The sequence below is a fragment of the Rhipicephalus microplus genome, chromosome 1, assembly GCF_043290135.1.
Source record: "Rhipicephalus microplus isolate Deutch F79 chromosome 1, USDA_Rmic, whole genome shotgun sequence".
NCBI lineage: Eukaryota > Metazoa > Arthropoda > Arachnida > Ixodida > Ixodidae > Rhipicephalus > Rhipicephalus microplus.
Window position 1 is genome coordinate 38,038,162 of NC_134700.1, and position 14,516 is coordinate 38,052,677.

The window sequence follows — 14,516 nt, forward strand, 5'->3', positions numbered from 1 at the left end:
ACTGCAGTATGGCTTCATCCGCACAACGTGTACGATTTCAGATTTTTGAGCTCGCGAGGAACTGTCAGGGATGACCTCATAATTCACGTCACTTAGGCGCCGTACAACATTGCAGGGACCAGAGTATTTCTTCAGTAACTTTTCAGAAAGGCCGCGTCGGCGAATAGGGCTCCAGACCCACACTTTCTCGCTTGGTTGATAAGCGACGTATTGGTGTCGCAGGTATAACGTTGTGCGTCGTAACTCTGCTGTCGGGCGATTCGCACGCGCGCTAGCTGCCGCGCCTCTTCAGCTCGTTGGGTAAAGGCTTGTACATCTGTGTCTGCATCGTCGCAGTCGTGCAGCAACATGGCATCAAGCATTGTCGTCACTTCACGGCCAGAAAGAAGACTAAATGGCGTGCTCCGTGCAGTTTCCTGCGGCGCCGTATTATAGGGAAACGTCACGTATGGTAGAACGTCGTCCTAATTATTATGATCCACGTCGACGTACATACTGAGCATATCAGCAATTGTCTTGTTGAGGCGTTCTGTTAAGCCGTTGGTTTGTGGGTGGTAGGAGGTAGTTTTTCGATGCGCTGTTCCACTCAACTCAAGCACTGACTTGAGAAGCATGGCCGTGAAAGCGGTACCTCTGTCCGTTATTATAATTCTAGGAGCACCATGCCTCAAAATTATATCTTCAATGAAAAATCGTGCCGCTTCTACTGCGGTTCCACTTGCTAAAGCCTTTGTTTCTGCGTAGCGAGTAAGATAGTCTGTAGCGACAATTACCCACTTGTTTCCAGTGTAAGAAGTCGGAAATGGTCCAAGGAGATTCATTGCGATTTGTGCAAAAGGCATGGTGGGCACTTGAACTGGTTGCAACAATCCGGCTGGTTTTAAAGGTGGCGATTTTCGTCGTTGACAATCGAGGCACGTGCGGACGTAATGCTTTACAGTGCCTGGAAGCTTCGGACAGCAGTACTTCTGTTAGATTCTGGCCAATGTGCGCGTGTATTCGAGGTGGCCGGAGGTTGGCTCATCATGGCAAGCGCTCAGGATCTCATCGCAAATGAATGTCGGGACGACCAGTAAGTGGGCATTTCCGCGGGGGGCAAAGTTCTTCTTGTATAGTACACCACTGCGCAAGCAGAATGATGGCAGGCTCTTTGCGAATATCTTGGGAACGCTTGTAGACTGGCCGTTAAGAAAATTAATGAGAGGAAGCAACTCACTGTCTTCTTTCTGCTTAGAAGAAATAGTGACTGTGTCGACCACTCTTAAAAATGCCATGTCATCATCTTCTGAGACATTGTCTTGCTTTATAGGTGACATTGATAAGCAATCAGCATCAGAGTGTTGCCGCCCCGACTTATAGACGACCGTTATATCGAATTCTTGCAGGCGTAAGCTCCAGCGCGCTAGCCAACCGGATGGGTCCTTCAAGTTGGTCAGCCAGAAAAGGGAGTGGTGGTCGCTGACTACGTGGAAGGTACGGCCGTAGAGGTATGGGCGAAACTTCAGAACTGCCCATACTATAGCAAGACATTCCTTTTCCGTTGTGAAATAATGGGACTCGGCAAGGGAAAGCGCCCTACTTGCATATTCAATCACTCTCTCGGCTGAGTCTTGCCACTGGACGAGTACAGCGCCTAAACCTACGTTGCTGGCGTCGGTGTGGATCATGGTTGGAGCGTCCTCGTCAAAGTGAGCAAGCACAGGTGGTGTCTGCAGGTGCTGTCGTAGACCGTCAAATGCTGCTTGTTCATCTTCGCCCTATAAAAATGGAACATCGTCTCTCGTTATGCGTGTTAAGGGCGACGCCATGTGCGAGAAATTGGCAATAAACCTACGGTAGTAGGCGCGAAGGCCAAGAAAACGTCTTACGGCCTTCTTGTTTGTTGGCACCGGAAATTTTTGGACGGCGTCGATCTTGTCGGGGTCCGGACGAACACCTTCGTGGCTCACCGCATGTCCCAAGAATCGGAGTTCCTTGAAACCGAAATGACATTTCTCAGGTTTCAGCGTTGAGCCAGCGGACCGTATCGCTCGAAATACTAATGGCAGTCGTCTTAGATGTTCCTCGAATGTTGGTGAGAAAACAATGACGTCGTCGAGGTATACCAGACACGTCTGTCACTTAAGGCCTGATAGGACGGTATCCATCAGTCTATGAAATGTTGCTGGGGCTGAGCACAATCCGAAGGGCGAGACTTTAATCTCGCAAAGCCCGTCAGTCGTAACAAAAGCAGTCTTTTGCCTGTCCCGCTCATCTACCTGGATTTGCCAATAACCGCTTTTCAGGTTTATTGACGAGAAGAAGCGTGAATGCCTCAGCCTGTCAAGTGAATCGTGAATACGCGGTAGTGGGTATACGTCTTTCTTTGTCACCTGGTTCGGCTTGTGGCAGTCCACACAGAAGCGTAAGCTGCCGTCTTTCTTCTTAACTAGCACAACCGGTGATGCCCAAGGGCTTTTTGAGGGCTTAATGATATCATCATTGAGCATTTTCTGGACTTGTTCTTGAATTGCTTCGTGTTCTTTCGGTGCCACGCGGTATGGGTTTTGTCGAATTGGTCTTGCCGTCTCTTCCGTTATAATTCGGTGCTTTGTCAGTGGCGTTTGATTTACCCTCGAGGTCGATGAAAAACAATCTTCAATCTGGCCGAGAATATCTAGAAGACTCTGCCTCTGCGCTGGCGATATATCTGTGCTCACGTCGACAGGCAGTGGTGTTGAAGCGGCCGGCGTCTCTGCCTGTTGTACTGCGAGGCAATCGCGGAATTCTACAATTTCTTCGAAGTATGCAACTGTGGTACCTTCTGTAATGTGTCGACGCTCGTTGCTGAAGTTTGTCAACAGGACCTCTGCTTGCCCAGACACTAGAGTGAAGAGACTTCTGGCAATAACGATTCCTAGAGAGAGTAAAAGCGTCGATATTTGTTCCGCGACACCGTCTCCAGTATGCTGAGTGTTACACGTGACAGAAACGAGGCGGCATGACAATGATGGCATGGTCACGTCGTAAATCACGCGCAAGAGCTTGCGCTGCAGCGCTGCGCTTTGGTCCACTGAGAAGGCCAGTACACCGTCCGGTATATTTATGATGGTACCGTACTCCCGCGAGAAATCGATACCCAAGATGGCCTGTTTACAACACTCAGAAAGAATAACGAAGGTTGCGACGAATGATGAATCCCCGATCTTGATTCGTACGGTGCACTTTCCGGTAGGCGTCATCAGCTGGCCTCCGGCTCCTCTAATTTGCGGCCCCGTTCATTCCATTTTTACCTTCTTGAGTTTGTCGGCCAGATTCGCACTCATTATTGAAAAGTCCGCACCAGTGTCGACCAGTGCGGTCACGTTGTGACCGGTAATTGAGAGTGTAATGTCAGCGGTGACACTCTCGTCTCTCGTCGGTTCATTCGGAATGTGCGGCGCTTCGTGCGGCGGTAATGGGAAATTTTCAACTCTTCGGCAATTCGCAACCTTCCCCCCTAAGGTCGCTGCTTTTAGTTTCCCCGGCGTGGACTGGGAGATCTTCTTCTCGCCATGTCCGTGGTGCTACCTCTGTTAGATTGGGGAAAATGACCAGGGGAGGGCGAGTGCGACCGGAACCCAGGAGAAACGTCCCGCGGGATCGTCGTGCTCGTATCAACGTTGCGTCGTCCGTCGAAATTGCGCTGAGGGGTAGTGGACGGAAATCCTTGATACCCGGCAACGCAAAGAGGACAATACTACACGATGTGGCCTGCTTCCCCACAATGGAAGCACAGGGGCCTGTAGTCAGGGTTACGCCATATGTCGGTTTTGCGGAGTGGGGGTCGCATCGGCGTCGACGTTTCCCTGTAGTATCAAGGCACTGTCGGCGTCTTTTGCTGATGGTACTGCTGAGGTGGCGGCACGTTAGATCTAGGCTGGCGACAGAGAATATCCGCATATGTTGGCCTAACTATTTCAGTGTTCCGCTCGGGAAGTGAAAGCGCTTGCCTTATTTGTTGGCGAACAACTTCTGTGACCGACGCAATCGCACAATCATTCGGTGTGGCGGCGAGCTTCTTCACCTCTTTTTGCACAATTTCGCGTATCAGGTCACGCAAAGAACGTTCGTAAGGTGTCACAGTGGTCACCGCGGTTGCGCTGAGTTGTCCGCTGTTGTTTGGGCGGTCGTACTGGCGGTAGCGTAGCTGTAGTGCGCGTTCGATGGCGGTCACCTCCTTCGAAAATTCGTCGACGCTTGAAGGTGGGTTCCGCACGAGACCAGCAAACAGCTGCTCTTTAACACCGCGCATGAGGTGGCTGATCTTTCCGTTCTCGGACATATCGGGATCGGATCGGTGAAAGAGACGAGCCATGTCCTCAACAAACATAGCAACAGACTCGTTGGGCTTTTAAATTCGTGATTCGAGGAGTCGCTGTGCATGCTCCCGCTTTTCGGTGTTTCCGAAGGTGTCCAGGAACTTCCGCGGAAACTCGTCCCGCGTTGACCACACGCCATTCGTGAACCATGTGCGAGCCCCGTCTTGAAGAGGGAAACACACGTACCCCAACTTCTGTGCGGCGTTTCACCCGTTAACGTTGGCTGTGCGCTTGAACTTCTCAAGTCATTCATCGGCGTCCTCATATGTGTTGCCATGGAAGTCCACAGGAACTTTAGGGGTGAAAACAGTGACCTGTAACAAACCATGTTACCGATGCAACAAACCCTAGACATAGTCGTGCAGTGGATCGACATGGTCCACGCTAACTATCCAGAGCTTGCCCAACCTAAGCCAAATCAACCTAGCCAAAATGAATCCTCGTAACCGCACTGAACTTTGCGAATGACAACGGAACTGCTGGGGGTTTCACGGAACAAAAAGGCAAACTTTCTGCAGTAAATGGTGTGGTGCAGCTGCCAGGTTACAGAACGTATCAAAAACCGGCTGATACCAAACCAAACACTGCTGTCTTAACTCAGAAGCACCTTACAGTTACCTATTCAAAATTTGCTGACATCGACATTGAGCACGCCTTTCCCAAAATACTACCTGATAAACTTAACTCGCCATTCTTATACAATCTCAACGTATATAGTAGACCACAATAGCAAAGGCACCGCTTCGATTCCCTATTTGCCCGAACTACATCCTCGTCAGGCTAACACACCCTCCTCATAATGGGGGATTTTAACGCCTCCCACCCAGCGTTGGGTTACACCGCATCTACACCAAAAGGTAGAGCCCTCTGGTCCCATATTCAGGCACATCGTTTTACAGTGCACAACGACCCGGAGGAGCCTACTCGTTTGGGGAACAGTGAGGACAAAGATGCATCCGCCGATCCTACCCTCACTCACAATGCTTCATAAATGATTCAGACTAACACCCAAACTAATCTTGCCAGTGATTATTACATTATTAGCATTACTTTACACAGACCCATTGCACCCAAACCACTGATGCTCCCACAATGGGACAAATTTAGAGTGACCCGCAACAGCACCGCTCCCTCACGTATTGAAGACCTTACCAAGTGGACTCAAACAGCTTCAAAAAGATGTTGAACTTCGCACGAAAACTCTACCTCCCGCACCCCGATAACTACTCTCGACTCCAAGCTTCTCCATATGTGGGAAGCAAAACAGTCACAGCTGCGACAGTGGAAACAGCAGTGCCACAACAGGAAACTGCGCATTAGGATAGCGAAGCTAGACCAACAAATCGAATGATGCGCGACTCAATTGCCTGCACAACAATGGGGTCAGCTTTGTGAAGCAATGCCTGACCACCTCAGTAATGAACCAACGTGGCAACTTCGTTAACATCTCCTACACCCCAGAAGTTTTCGCGCACGACACTGTCATGCTATCACTAAACTCTTACACGAGCACAGTGACCATTTAGGACAACTCTTCAATAACCTCTGCACGTTGCATATACCTCAATTACGTGAGGATTGTATACCGTCTTAGACACGGAAACCTAATGAGTCATTAGATGCGCCGATAACGGAAGCGGAAGTTAGGCACACCCTCGCAACACTCCGTACCACGTCGGCTTCAGGCCCCGACCGCGTTAACAACAAATTACTTAGGAATGTGGACCCTATTTCTATTAAAGCTATGACTGAGTACTTTAACGACTGATGTTACACGGGCACCCTTCCACCTTCGTAAAAAGATGCCAGAGTTATATTTATACCTAAACCGAACAAAGCTCCCTTGGTAGAAAATATGAGGCCCATTTTCTTAACATCGTGTCTCGAAAAGACTATGGAGCATGTTGTGCTTGCACGCCTCCAGATACACGTGGAGGATAATGGACTATTGCCTTCAGAAATGATTGGCTTTAGGGCCTCACTTTTAGCGCAAGATGCGATGCTTTGCCTTCAACACGACATCAAAACTCCTAACCAGAGCGAGGATACTCAGGCAATCCTTGCTCTGGACATTCATGGAGCATTCAATACCGTAGCCCACTGAGAAATATATGCTGGCCTAAACTGCATTTCTTGTGGCACTAAAATGTACTCTTACATCAAAAGCTTCCTTACAGACCGCAAAGCTACATTAACATTAGGACCAGAACATTCCTGATCCTATACACTAGGTGGCTTTGGAACACCTCAAGGGTCAGTACTCTCTCCAATTCTTTTTAACCTGGCAATGCTACCTATACCCAACGCTCTTCGACGTATCCCTGACTTGAACTTGTCGGCATATTATCTCTTGAACTTCTCGGCATATTATCGGCATATTTATATTTATTTATTTTATTTAAAATTAATAAATAGAATAAATAAATAAAAATATGCCGATAGAATCACCTTATGGGTGAAAGGCGGCTCAGATGGACACATTCAAGACACCCTACGAATAGCTGTAGATATATTAGGAGCCCTAACGTCTCAGGTTAATCTCTATTGCACCCTTAGTAAATCAGAGTTACTCCTTCTACAAACTCATCATCGAAACAAACACGTTCCAATGATCAAAGTTCGCATAAATGGGTGCCTCATTCTTAGAGTATCATGCATTCGTGTGCTAGGTTTGTTTATCCAAAACAATCGACCTATTACTCACACACTCGAAGCTTTACGCAATACTGTTGAAAACAGCCTCAGAATGATATGAAGAATCTCAGGGAAAATGGACGGCTCCGAGAGTCAGGGCCACTTCGTGGATTACAAGCTTTTGTGATTAGTAAAATCACATATATCCTCCCTCACCTTCACCTTAAATTAGCAGAGGGCGAATCAGTCAACAACCCCCTCCGCAGAGTTTACAAGTATGCGCTAGACATTGCAATCAACACCTCTAATGCACGACTCCACCAGACAGGAGTCATGAATACCCTATGTGAAATCCATGAAGCCCATTTAATAGCTCAATACGGAAGGCTCACGACCGCAGGTTGCCACATTTTATCGTCTACACGAATTAACTTCAGCTCACTCACCATTGCTAAATACATTCCCCAAAACATACACAAACAATTACTCATACCGCTCTTTCCTAAAAACATGCATCCAACATATCCCACTAAGCGTAGAATACCAAAAGCAAACGCTCTTCAGAAAAAATTCCATGGAGCCAATGACGTGCTCTATGTAGATGCGGCAGAATACCCATCCTCCTCATCATATGCCCTCTCTCCTGTCGATTATAACGGCAAGGCGCCCACAAGAGCGTCCATCACTGTCAACTCTTCGGAGGAGGTAAAGGAGGCTGCCATCGCTTTAGGTTTAACCATCCCCAATATCACTATGATTGTGTCTCCAAAGCTGCCATACGCAACTTCAGCGCAGGTCGCATCTCATCAAGTGTCCTTTCAATTCTTAAGAAACATCCTCCACGCAAGACGTTGCTCTCATATGGACGCCCGCGCATGCGGGGTTGAGTGGCAATGAGGCGGCTTACACCTGTGCTCGAAGAGACCGGCCGAGCGCAGGCTTCTGATGGCGCCTTAGACCACGTGGCCTTCTTCAGCGCGAGATATTGTCTTTTAAGCTTCCACAATATAACAAATCACTACCTCTCACAGACCACTATATACCCTCCCCGCCCCCCCCCCCTTACATCATGGAGCTTCGCGCTGCCATGAAATACTATGGTGCCAAATAAGGACGCATACGTTTCCTACCCCATCTTTTCGCCATCTTTTTCACCCTGTGATATACCCCTCCCCTTTGTGCATTTTCTGTCAACAAAGAGCTAACCTAGACTATATCATGGTGGGGTGTACTCGAAATTCACCACCTAATTCTCTACACATTAATAGTAAGGAGCAGTGGGAGACCGCTATGTGCAGCTCGGCGCCCGAGGTCCAGGACCAGACCTTGGATTAGGCCAAGAGGGTCGTGGAGACCTACGCTAGGTAGAAAACCTGACACTCCACCACCGCGCCTTTTCCTTTTGGGATGAATAAAGTTTTTCTCCTCCTCCTCTTCTGCTCTAGCGATTCTCGCTGAAAGCAGGCCTTCGTCCCGGTGAACGCGTTCCCACCATTGCCACATGGACGCTGCCCTGCGTGCAACGCCACCTGCTCGGTTTGCCGTTGTCACTTGATATCGGCTCGGAAGGCTGCCGGATCCTCGGTTTACAGGGCTTTCTTGTGTTCCACCAACCAGGCCTGTTCTTGTACCAAAACTGCATCGGCCCTGTGAACATGAATTCTTTCACGGATCAGCTGTCGGCGCTCAACTTGGAAAGTTGTCTACTGGTCGTGCGTTCATACGACCCGCATCCACCCCTTTATGGAAGGTTTAAGACGTAACTTCTGTGCGTCGACTTGGCGGCTCAGCTGCGAAGGGATGAACAACCGCGCTGCCAATTGCGTGCACCCTTGAGGGCCACCTAGGCAATGACATAACTGAGGGCGTAGCCAGTGGATACCGTTAATGTTTGTTGTGGCGACCGTACTTTTGTTCCGCATAGCCATACAGTGCTTTTGCTGAATTATTTATCCCGGGTGGGTGCCATTATTACAAATAAATATATCATGAAAGTGTTAAAGCTGAGAAGTTCCCTACGTTGCCATAGTGGTTTCTTACCGGTACTTCCTTTCACTCACGAAATCTGCAAAACAATTTGAAGAAGATACAAACCGTACATGTTGCATACGCAGACTTTGCAATGCACCCTGATGTAGATGCAACCAAATTTAACCTCTACACTGAGTTCTCTATATTTTGTTCTTTTGAGACACCCCTGAGGACTGACGCTATGATTTATTCAGGGCTTTGCAACAGCAGCTTTAAATGTCAATTTGTCGTGGTTTTGTTCAAATATAACAAATCTTTCTATCTTGATCCGGCTCGATATCTTGGCTGTTTCAGAGCTACTGGTTTGGATACATGAACTCAGCGTGCAACCCTATCATCTACGCCTTCCGGAGCCCCTCCTTCAGGCACGGATACAAGGAGATCCTTTTTGGCAGTGCTGTGGAGGTCGTCAGCGCCGAAGGCAAGTGGACGTCCAACAGAAACATTTTCACTGTGGAAACCAGGAATCCTATTGATTTGAACCCTCGTTGACAGCAATTGAAAAAAGTCACAGCATATGCACGGAGTGCATGTTGATGAGTAGGACGAAGCGTCTGTCCGTCCGATCATTCTTGCTTCAGTCCGTCCGTGCGTCCATCTGTGCGACCGTCCGTGCGTCCATTCATGCGTCCATTCATCCATCTATCCGTCCGTCTATCCGTCCGTACATGCATCCCTGTGTGCGTCCATCTGTGCATCCGTCCCTGCGTTCATCCGCGCATCGGGCCGTCCGTTCACTCATTCGTGCGTCCGTCCGTGCGTCTATGTGTCTGTCCTTCCGTATACCTAGTGAACACTCCAAGTACCGCCATCTCGCATCTTTTGAGCAGATAGAAGTACCGCCGTATAGCGGACATTCAAAGGACTAAATGAAAGGTGGCGCAGACGTACTTTCTGACGGCCTGTGCTTCGTGCCTACTTCCCACCTTTCACCACCTCTAGTTTATGGCTATATACTATCTCACTATATTCATGGCGCTGCGTTGAAACGCTCGGTAGACCTTGCTAAATCCAAGGAGCTTACGCCCAATGGGTTTACAACCCTTTCTGGTCGAATTGTGCTAAAAGTGCGTACCTATGATACTATTTTTAGTAAGCATCAAATTCAAGGCAAAATTTATTGAATAATAGGTCGAGAATACACTTCACTTGAAGTTATTTATACAGAAACAACTATATTTTTATTTATGATAAACGTGCGTGGATTTCTCCCTCCATTAAAAAGGGTGCGTGCGTGCCGCTCCTTTAGTCTGGCCATGGAAGTTGTGGCTACCTACTACTATTACTACATACATCGCGGACGCCCGGCCCACGGCATGGGGAGCTTCGCCCCAATATCTACGCACCTCCAAGAAGTTTATCATGACGAGTGGGCGAAGCACCGGGGATCGTTCTCACCATAAATCACCTGTGGCATTGTATACTTGCAAATGTAAACGAGTGATAACGCCTCTGTACAGTATAAGCAATGTGTTTTTGTCGTTGAGCCACCAGTTCCCGAGCGACCCGCTCCGGGGTAGCCGCTTGTCAGCGTTTCCGCCTTGCCGCCACTTCGCGAGCTCTCACTCCGCGGTAGCTTGTCAGCGTCGCCTTTCGCGATGAGTGCGCGTTTACGTTCGTTTTCATCAATGACAGAAACAAAATGTGTGGTATGGAACGCACTTATTTGTCATCATCAGCATCGTCCTCATGGCGTACGTGGGTGACATGCATCATCATCCACGTTGTCGTCCCCGTCGCTGTGAGCGCGGACAGCGCACAACGGACAAGCCAAGACCCTGTGTACTTTGTCCCTAAAATGCCAGGCCTGAGCAGCACTTTCACGGTGTAAGATAGCGCAGCGATCTTCATAGAGGCTGCTGTATATTGCAAGGGCAGTTGGAAGGCAGCTATAATTGATTTATACTCACTACAAACTTTTGAATAAATATTGATCAATAGAAGAGGGTGCACGTGGCCTCAAATTACAATCAGTTCGACCGAGGGCACTGTCCAGAATAGAGTACAAAGGCGAGGCTTTCATTCGAACAAAAATGTAGTGTATCAGTCACATAAAAGATAAAGAAAGTATTGACGCGAACGTGTTTTTTTTTTATTCAAGAACGGCATTGCACTTTCCATGAATCATCGGCGTGTGCACAAGCACTCTTCCACCTCAGCTTTTATCTCTCCGCGAAATTTATTCGATGCGAAGCAGCTGATTTGCCTGTGTAGCACTCTCCCTCCGTACAACACCACTGCACATGCTTGCGTCTCGTGCAAACTAAAGAAGACGTCCGCAAAACTGTTGCTACCCTCCCCCTCTATCACCTCGCAAGGTCGACGCAGGCAGTGTCTGATAGTAAAATACTGAATGCTCACGCTGCACAATCGTACATTGGCTACCCCGTATATGTAGGCACTGGATCGCGTGTTCCGTATTCAGTCAAGCACGTCTTTACTTGGCTTTCGGTTTATGAACGCGTCACCGCTAGTGTAAGCGTTAGCGGTCACTGCTGCGCATCTAAACATGGTTCCTTTAGCGGGAAATGTTGCGATTTTTTGGCTCGACTGCAGCATAAAGTTAAACTGCAGAACTATATCACGAATTCTATATTTTAAAACAGACGGCCGACATCCCACACGAGAGAGAGAGCGCGCATAAGCTCACCGGTGATGCAGAGGGGGGGAAGAAATCATTTGCGAATAAAAATGTGTGTAAGCAGTGCCAGACGTGCTGTTGCGCACGTTCACGGAAAACCGGCGCTGCCAAACAAAATCTGGTCAGCGCGAAGCCCCCAGCAGCCATCTTTATTCAAGCTTTTCAAGGCACTGGGAGCTGAAGTGCATAGTCCAAACAATGCGTCTACTTTTCGCTTCTCACCCCCTTATCCCTCCTCTATAATTTTGACTTTTTTGCTCTCTTCTATCAGCGTGCACAGTGAATACATATGGAGCTAAGAGTCATGCAGATTGTTTGTTCCTCCGATCCTCGGTGTCCTCTCTGCCTCGAGTGCTGGTTGCAATGGCGCACGCCATTGCAACGCAGCCGTGGAATGTGAAAAGAAAGAGCACAACATTTTAAAAGCGATATGACATGGAAGGTACTCCCATATGGTTCAAGAATAGCAAAACGACAATACTACATTCCGGCGACAGATCACGACTGCAGCACGTTATGACCAACCATTGTGCAGTGCTCAGGCCGTTCTCTTATTATAGAGTCGAAACGCACGCAACCAGTATATTTAGGCAACATAATTTTTATTGGATCACAGGCACTTTGTGCATTTCTATCTACGTACCGAGAGAAGGCATTGCAACAGAAAGCGACAAAATCTCAATTGAAATTCGTACGCGACACGGACTTGAACAAGCGGCTGTAACAGCAATGTCACACACCGCGAAAGACAAGACAGATGTTTGGCTGAGTGTGCTGCCAAATGTGTTGGGTTTATCTCCCTTCCCTCTCTGTTCTCTATCTTTCATCTCCCCCATCCACCTTCCATGCACAGGGTAGCAATCCGGCTGCCTATAGGCTGGTTAACCTCCCTTTCGTTCTTTTCCTCTTATTTTCCTTCCTTTCATCTACGTATTTCGCATCGATCTATCTACTTGGCTTTAGTTATCACCTTCTTAACTTGGTATAGACCAAAATTAGCATGAGAGGGTAAAAGAGTGATGAATATGTTTCGCTCGTCATGACATGAAGAACGTGAACATCCCATCATGTACGTTGCCAGTCCTTTTCCTTCAGACAAGTGTTGCTCATACCCGTATTCCACGGTGCGCCGTATGCGGGCATGCGCAACAAGTGACTCGCAATTTCTATCTACTTAAGGAATGACGAGAACCGACATTGGTAATTTCAGTCGGAGAGCGTTAAAAAAAATAGGCATCGGTGGCGTTCACTCAACTAATTCAATATTACGGTCCCAGCAGGTGTCCAACCCACACATTTTGCGTGGGGCCCAAATATTCTAACGGAGACCCACGCCAGGTCTCGAAGCAATTTTGAAGAAAAAAGACCATACACAGACGTAATGTTGGTTAAACGTCAACTGTGGTAGCAGTGCTGGTTATCTAATTTCATAAAGCTTAAATGAGCACGGCTATGATACAGGCGTCACGTCGCGTCAATTGCCAAATTGGGCGCCATCCACTGTACTCGGTGTACGTAGCCAGGGCGCTAGCCAGGGCGCTCGATGCACAGGCGTTACATATGCCAGCCATGGCCACACGATGAAAACGCGTGGCGTGGCCGGCTGCTTGGAGTGAATGGGGGGTAGAGCACCTAGTGCTCCGGGTGGTCACCGCAGCGCCCCAGGTAGCGGAGGCAGGGTCCCTGTATATGTGATACTTCAGGGAGCATATACAGTAACTCGGGGGGGACCGAAAGCGAGAGCGCAGAACTATGGCGGAAGATTGCGGCTTGACATCTCTGCTACTACACACTTGTTGGTTTTTTAAAGGTCACAGTGAGCTGAAATTTTTGGCGCTTCGTTCTTTCCTATTTGTTGCTGTTGAGCTGTTCACCCTCGCACATGTTCTTTTGCGCTACAGTTATTTGTATAACAGGAGGGCAATTGCTAGCCAGGTCTGCTGCCCCCTGCCAGTCAACGTTACTAGACTAGTCTAGTAACATTGCTGCGATTGGCAACATTACCACCACGAGGAGAGCCGTCCACTGACAAGTGGGGTTGTAGTTCCGAAATCATGTTGTACCCTTGAAGAAAAGCAGTGTGAGCGTCACGAGAGTCATAACTGCTTTATCGCACATGTGGGGGACAATTTTTCGGACTCACAGGTACAGCTCTTCCCTAGCCAGTGACGTCTGCGCCAGGCATACGAGACGCTGAACTGAAAGGTTAGCATTTACTGCCATGTTGGTAAGAAGCGCTCGTACGAGCTTCATGTGGGAAAACGTAGCAGACTTCCAACCCTTCAGAAGTCACATACCAGCACAGCAACGCGTGAGGTAACAGTACAGACGAGAGTAGGTCAAAAATATTGACACTTCGTTTCGCATCTGCTATTTTCATATCCTTCCCGGTTTTATTGTACCAATGTGTATGCCATATTAGCGCCCTCAAGACACGAAGCTCCATAAACAAGTAGCTTGTTGCTAACCTCGTTGTTAGAAAGCGCTGCGCGTTTGCATTTTCTTCGTATATTTCTTGTGTGTTGAGTGCGGCTAAGGGACCAAACTGTCCGGGGCAAGAGAATACTCAAAAATCTCAAATAACAAACCAAATAGCCTTTCATTCGATTCAGAGTATCGTCCTATTGAGAGTATCAAATATTTTTCGAATAAATATGGAATTTCGAGCACAGACGGGAAAACCCTCGAGGTAGAAAACGTTGCAACAGTGAAGGGCCACGAGTTCCTGTCTTTTCAATGAAGTTCCTGTGTTTTCGTTGAGTACCTGAAGAAATGGAATACAGATTCCCTTAGCCCAGAAGCGTATTTCTGCATACGTGTACACAAATAACAACAGAGGCAGTTGTGTCCCTGTGAATAGATCTTTCCGG

General features: G+C 48.2%; 1 protein-coding gene across 4 annotated transcripts in view; it reads left to right on the forward strand.

The window, feature by feature from the left end:
- Nucleotides 1-14,516, forward strand: part of LOC119177786 (octopamine receptor beta-2R) — a 412,984-nt gene that overhangs the window by 112,227 nt on the left and 286,241 nt on the right. For 2 of the 4 annotated variants that reach the window (XM_075894650.1, XM_075894570.1), the window contains exon 3: nucleotides 9,300-9,430. The exons of the other annotated variants lie outside the window; for them this stretch is intronic. In XM_075894650.1, the coding sequence (XP_075750765.1) occupies nucleotides 9,300-9,430 (131 nt within the window). The remainder of the gene's footprint in view (nucleotides 1-9,299; nucleotides 9,431-14,516) is intronic. 4 annotated transcript variants of the gene reach the window in all.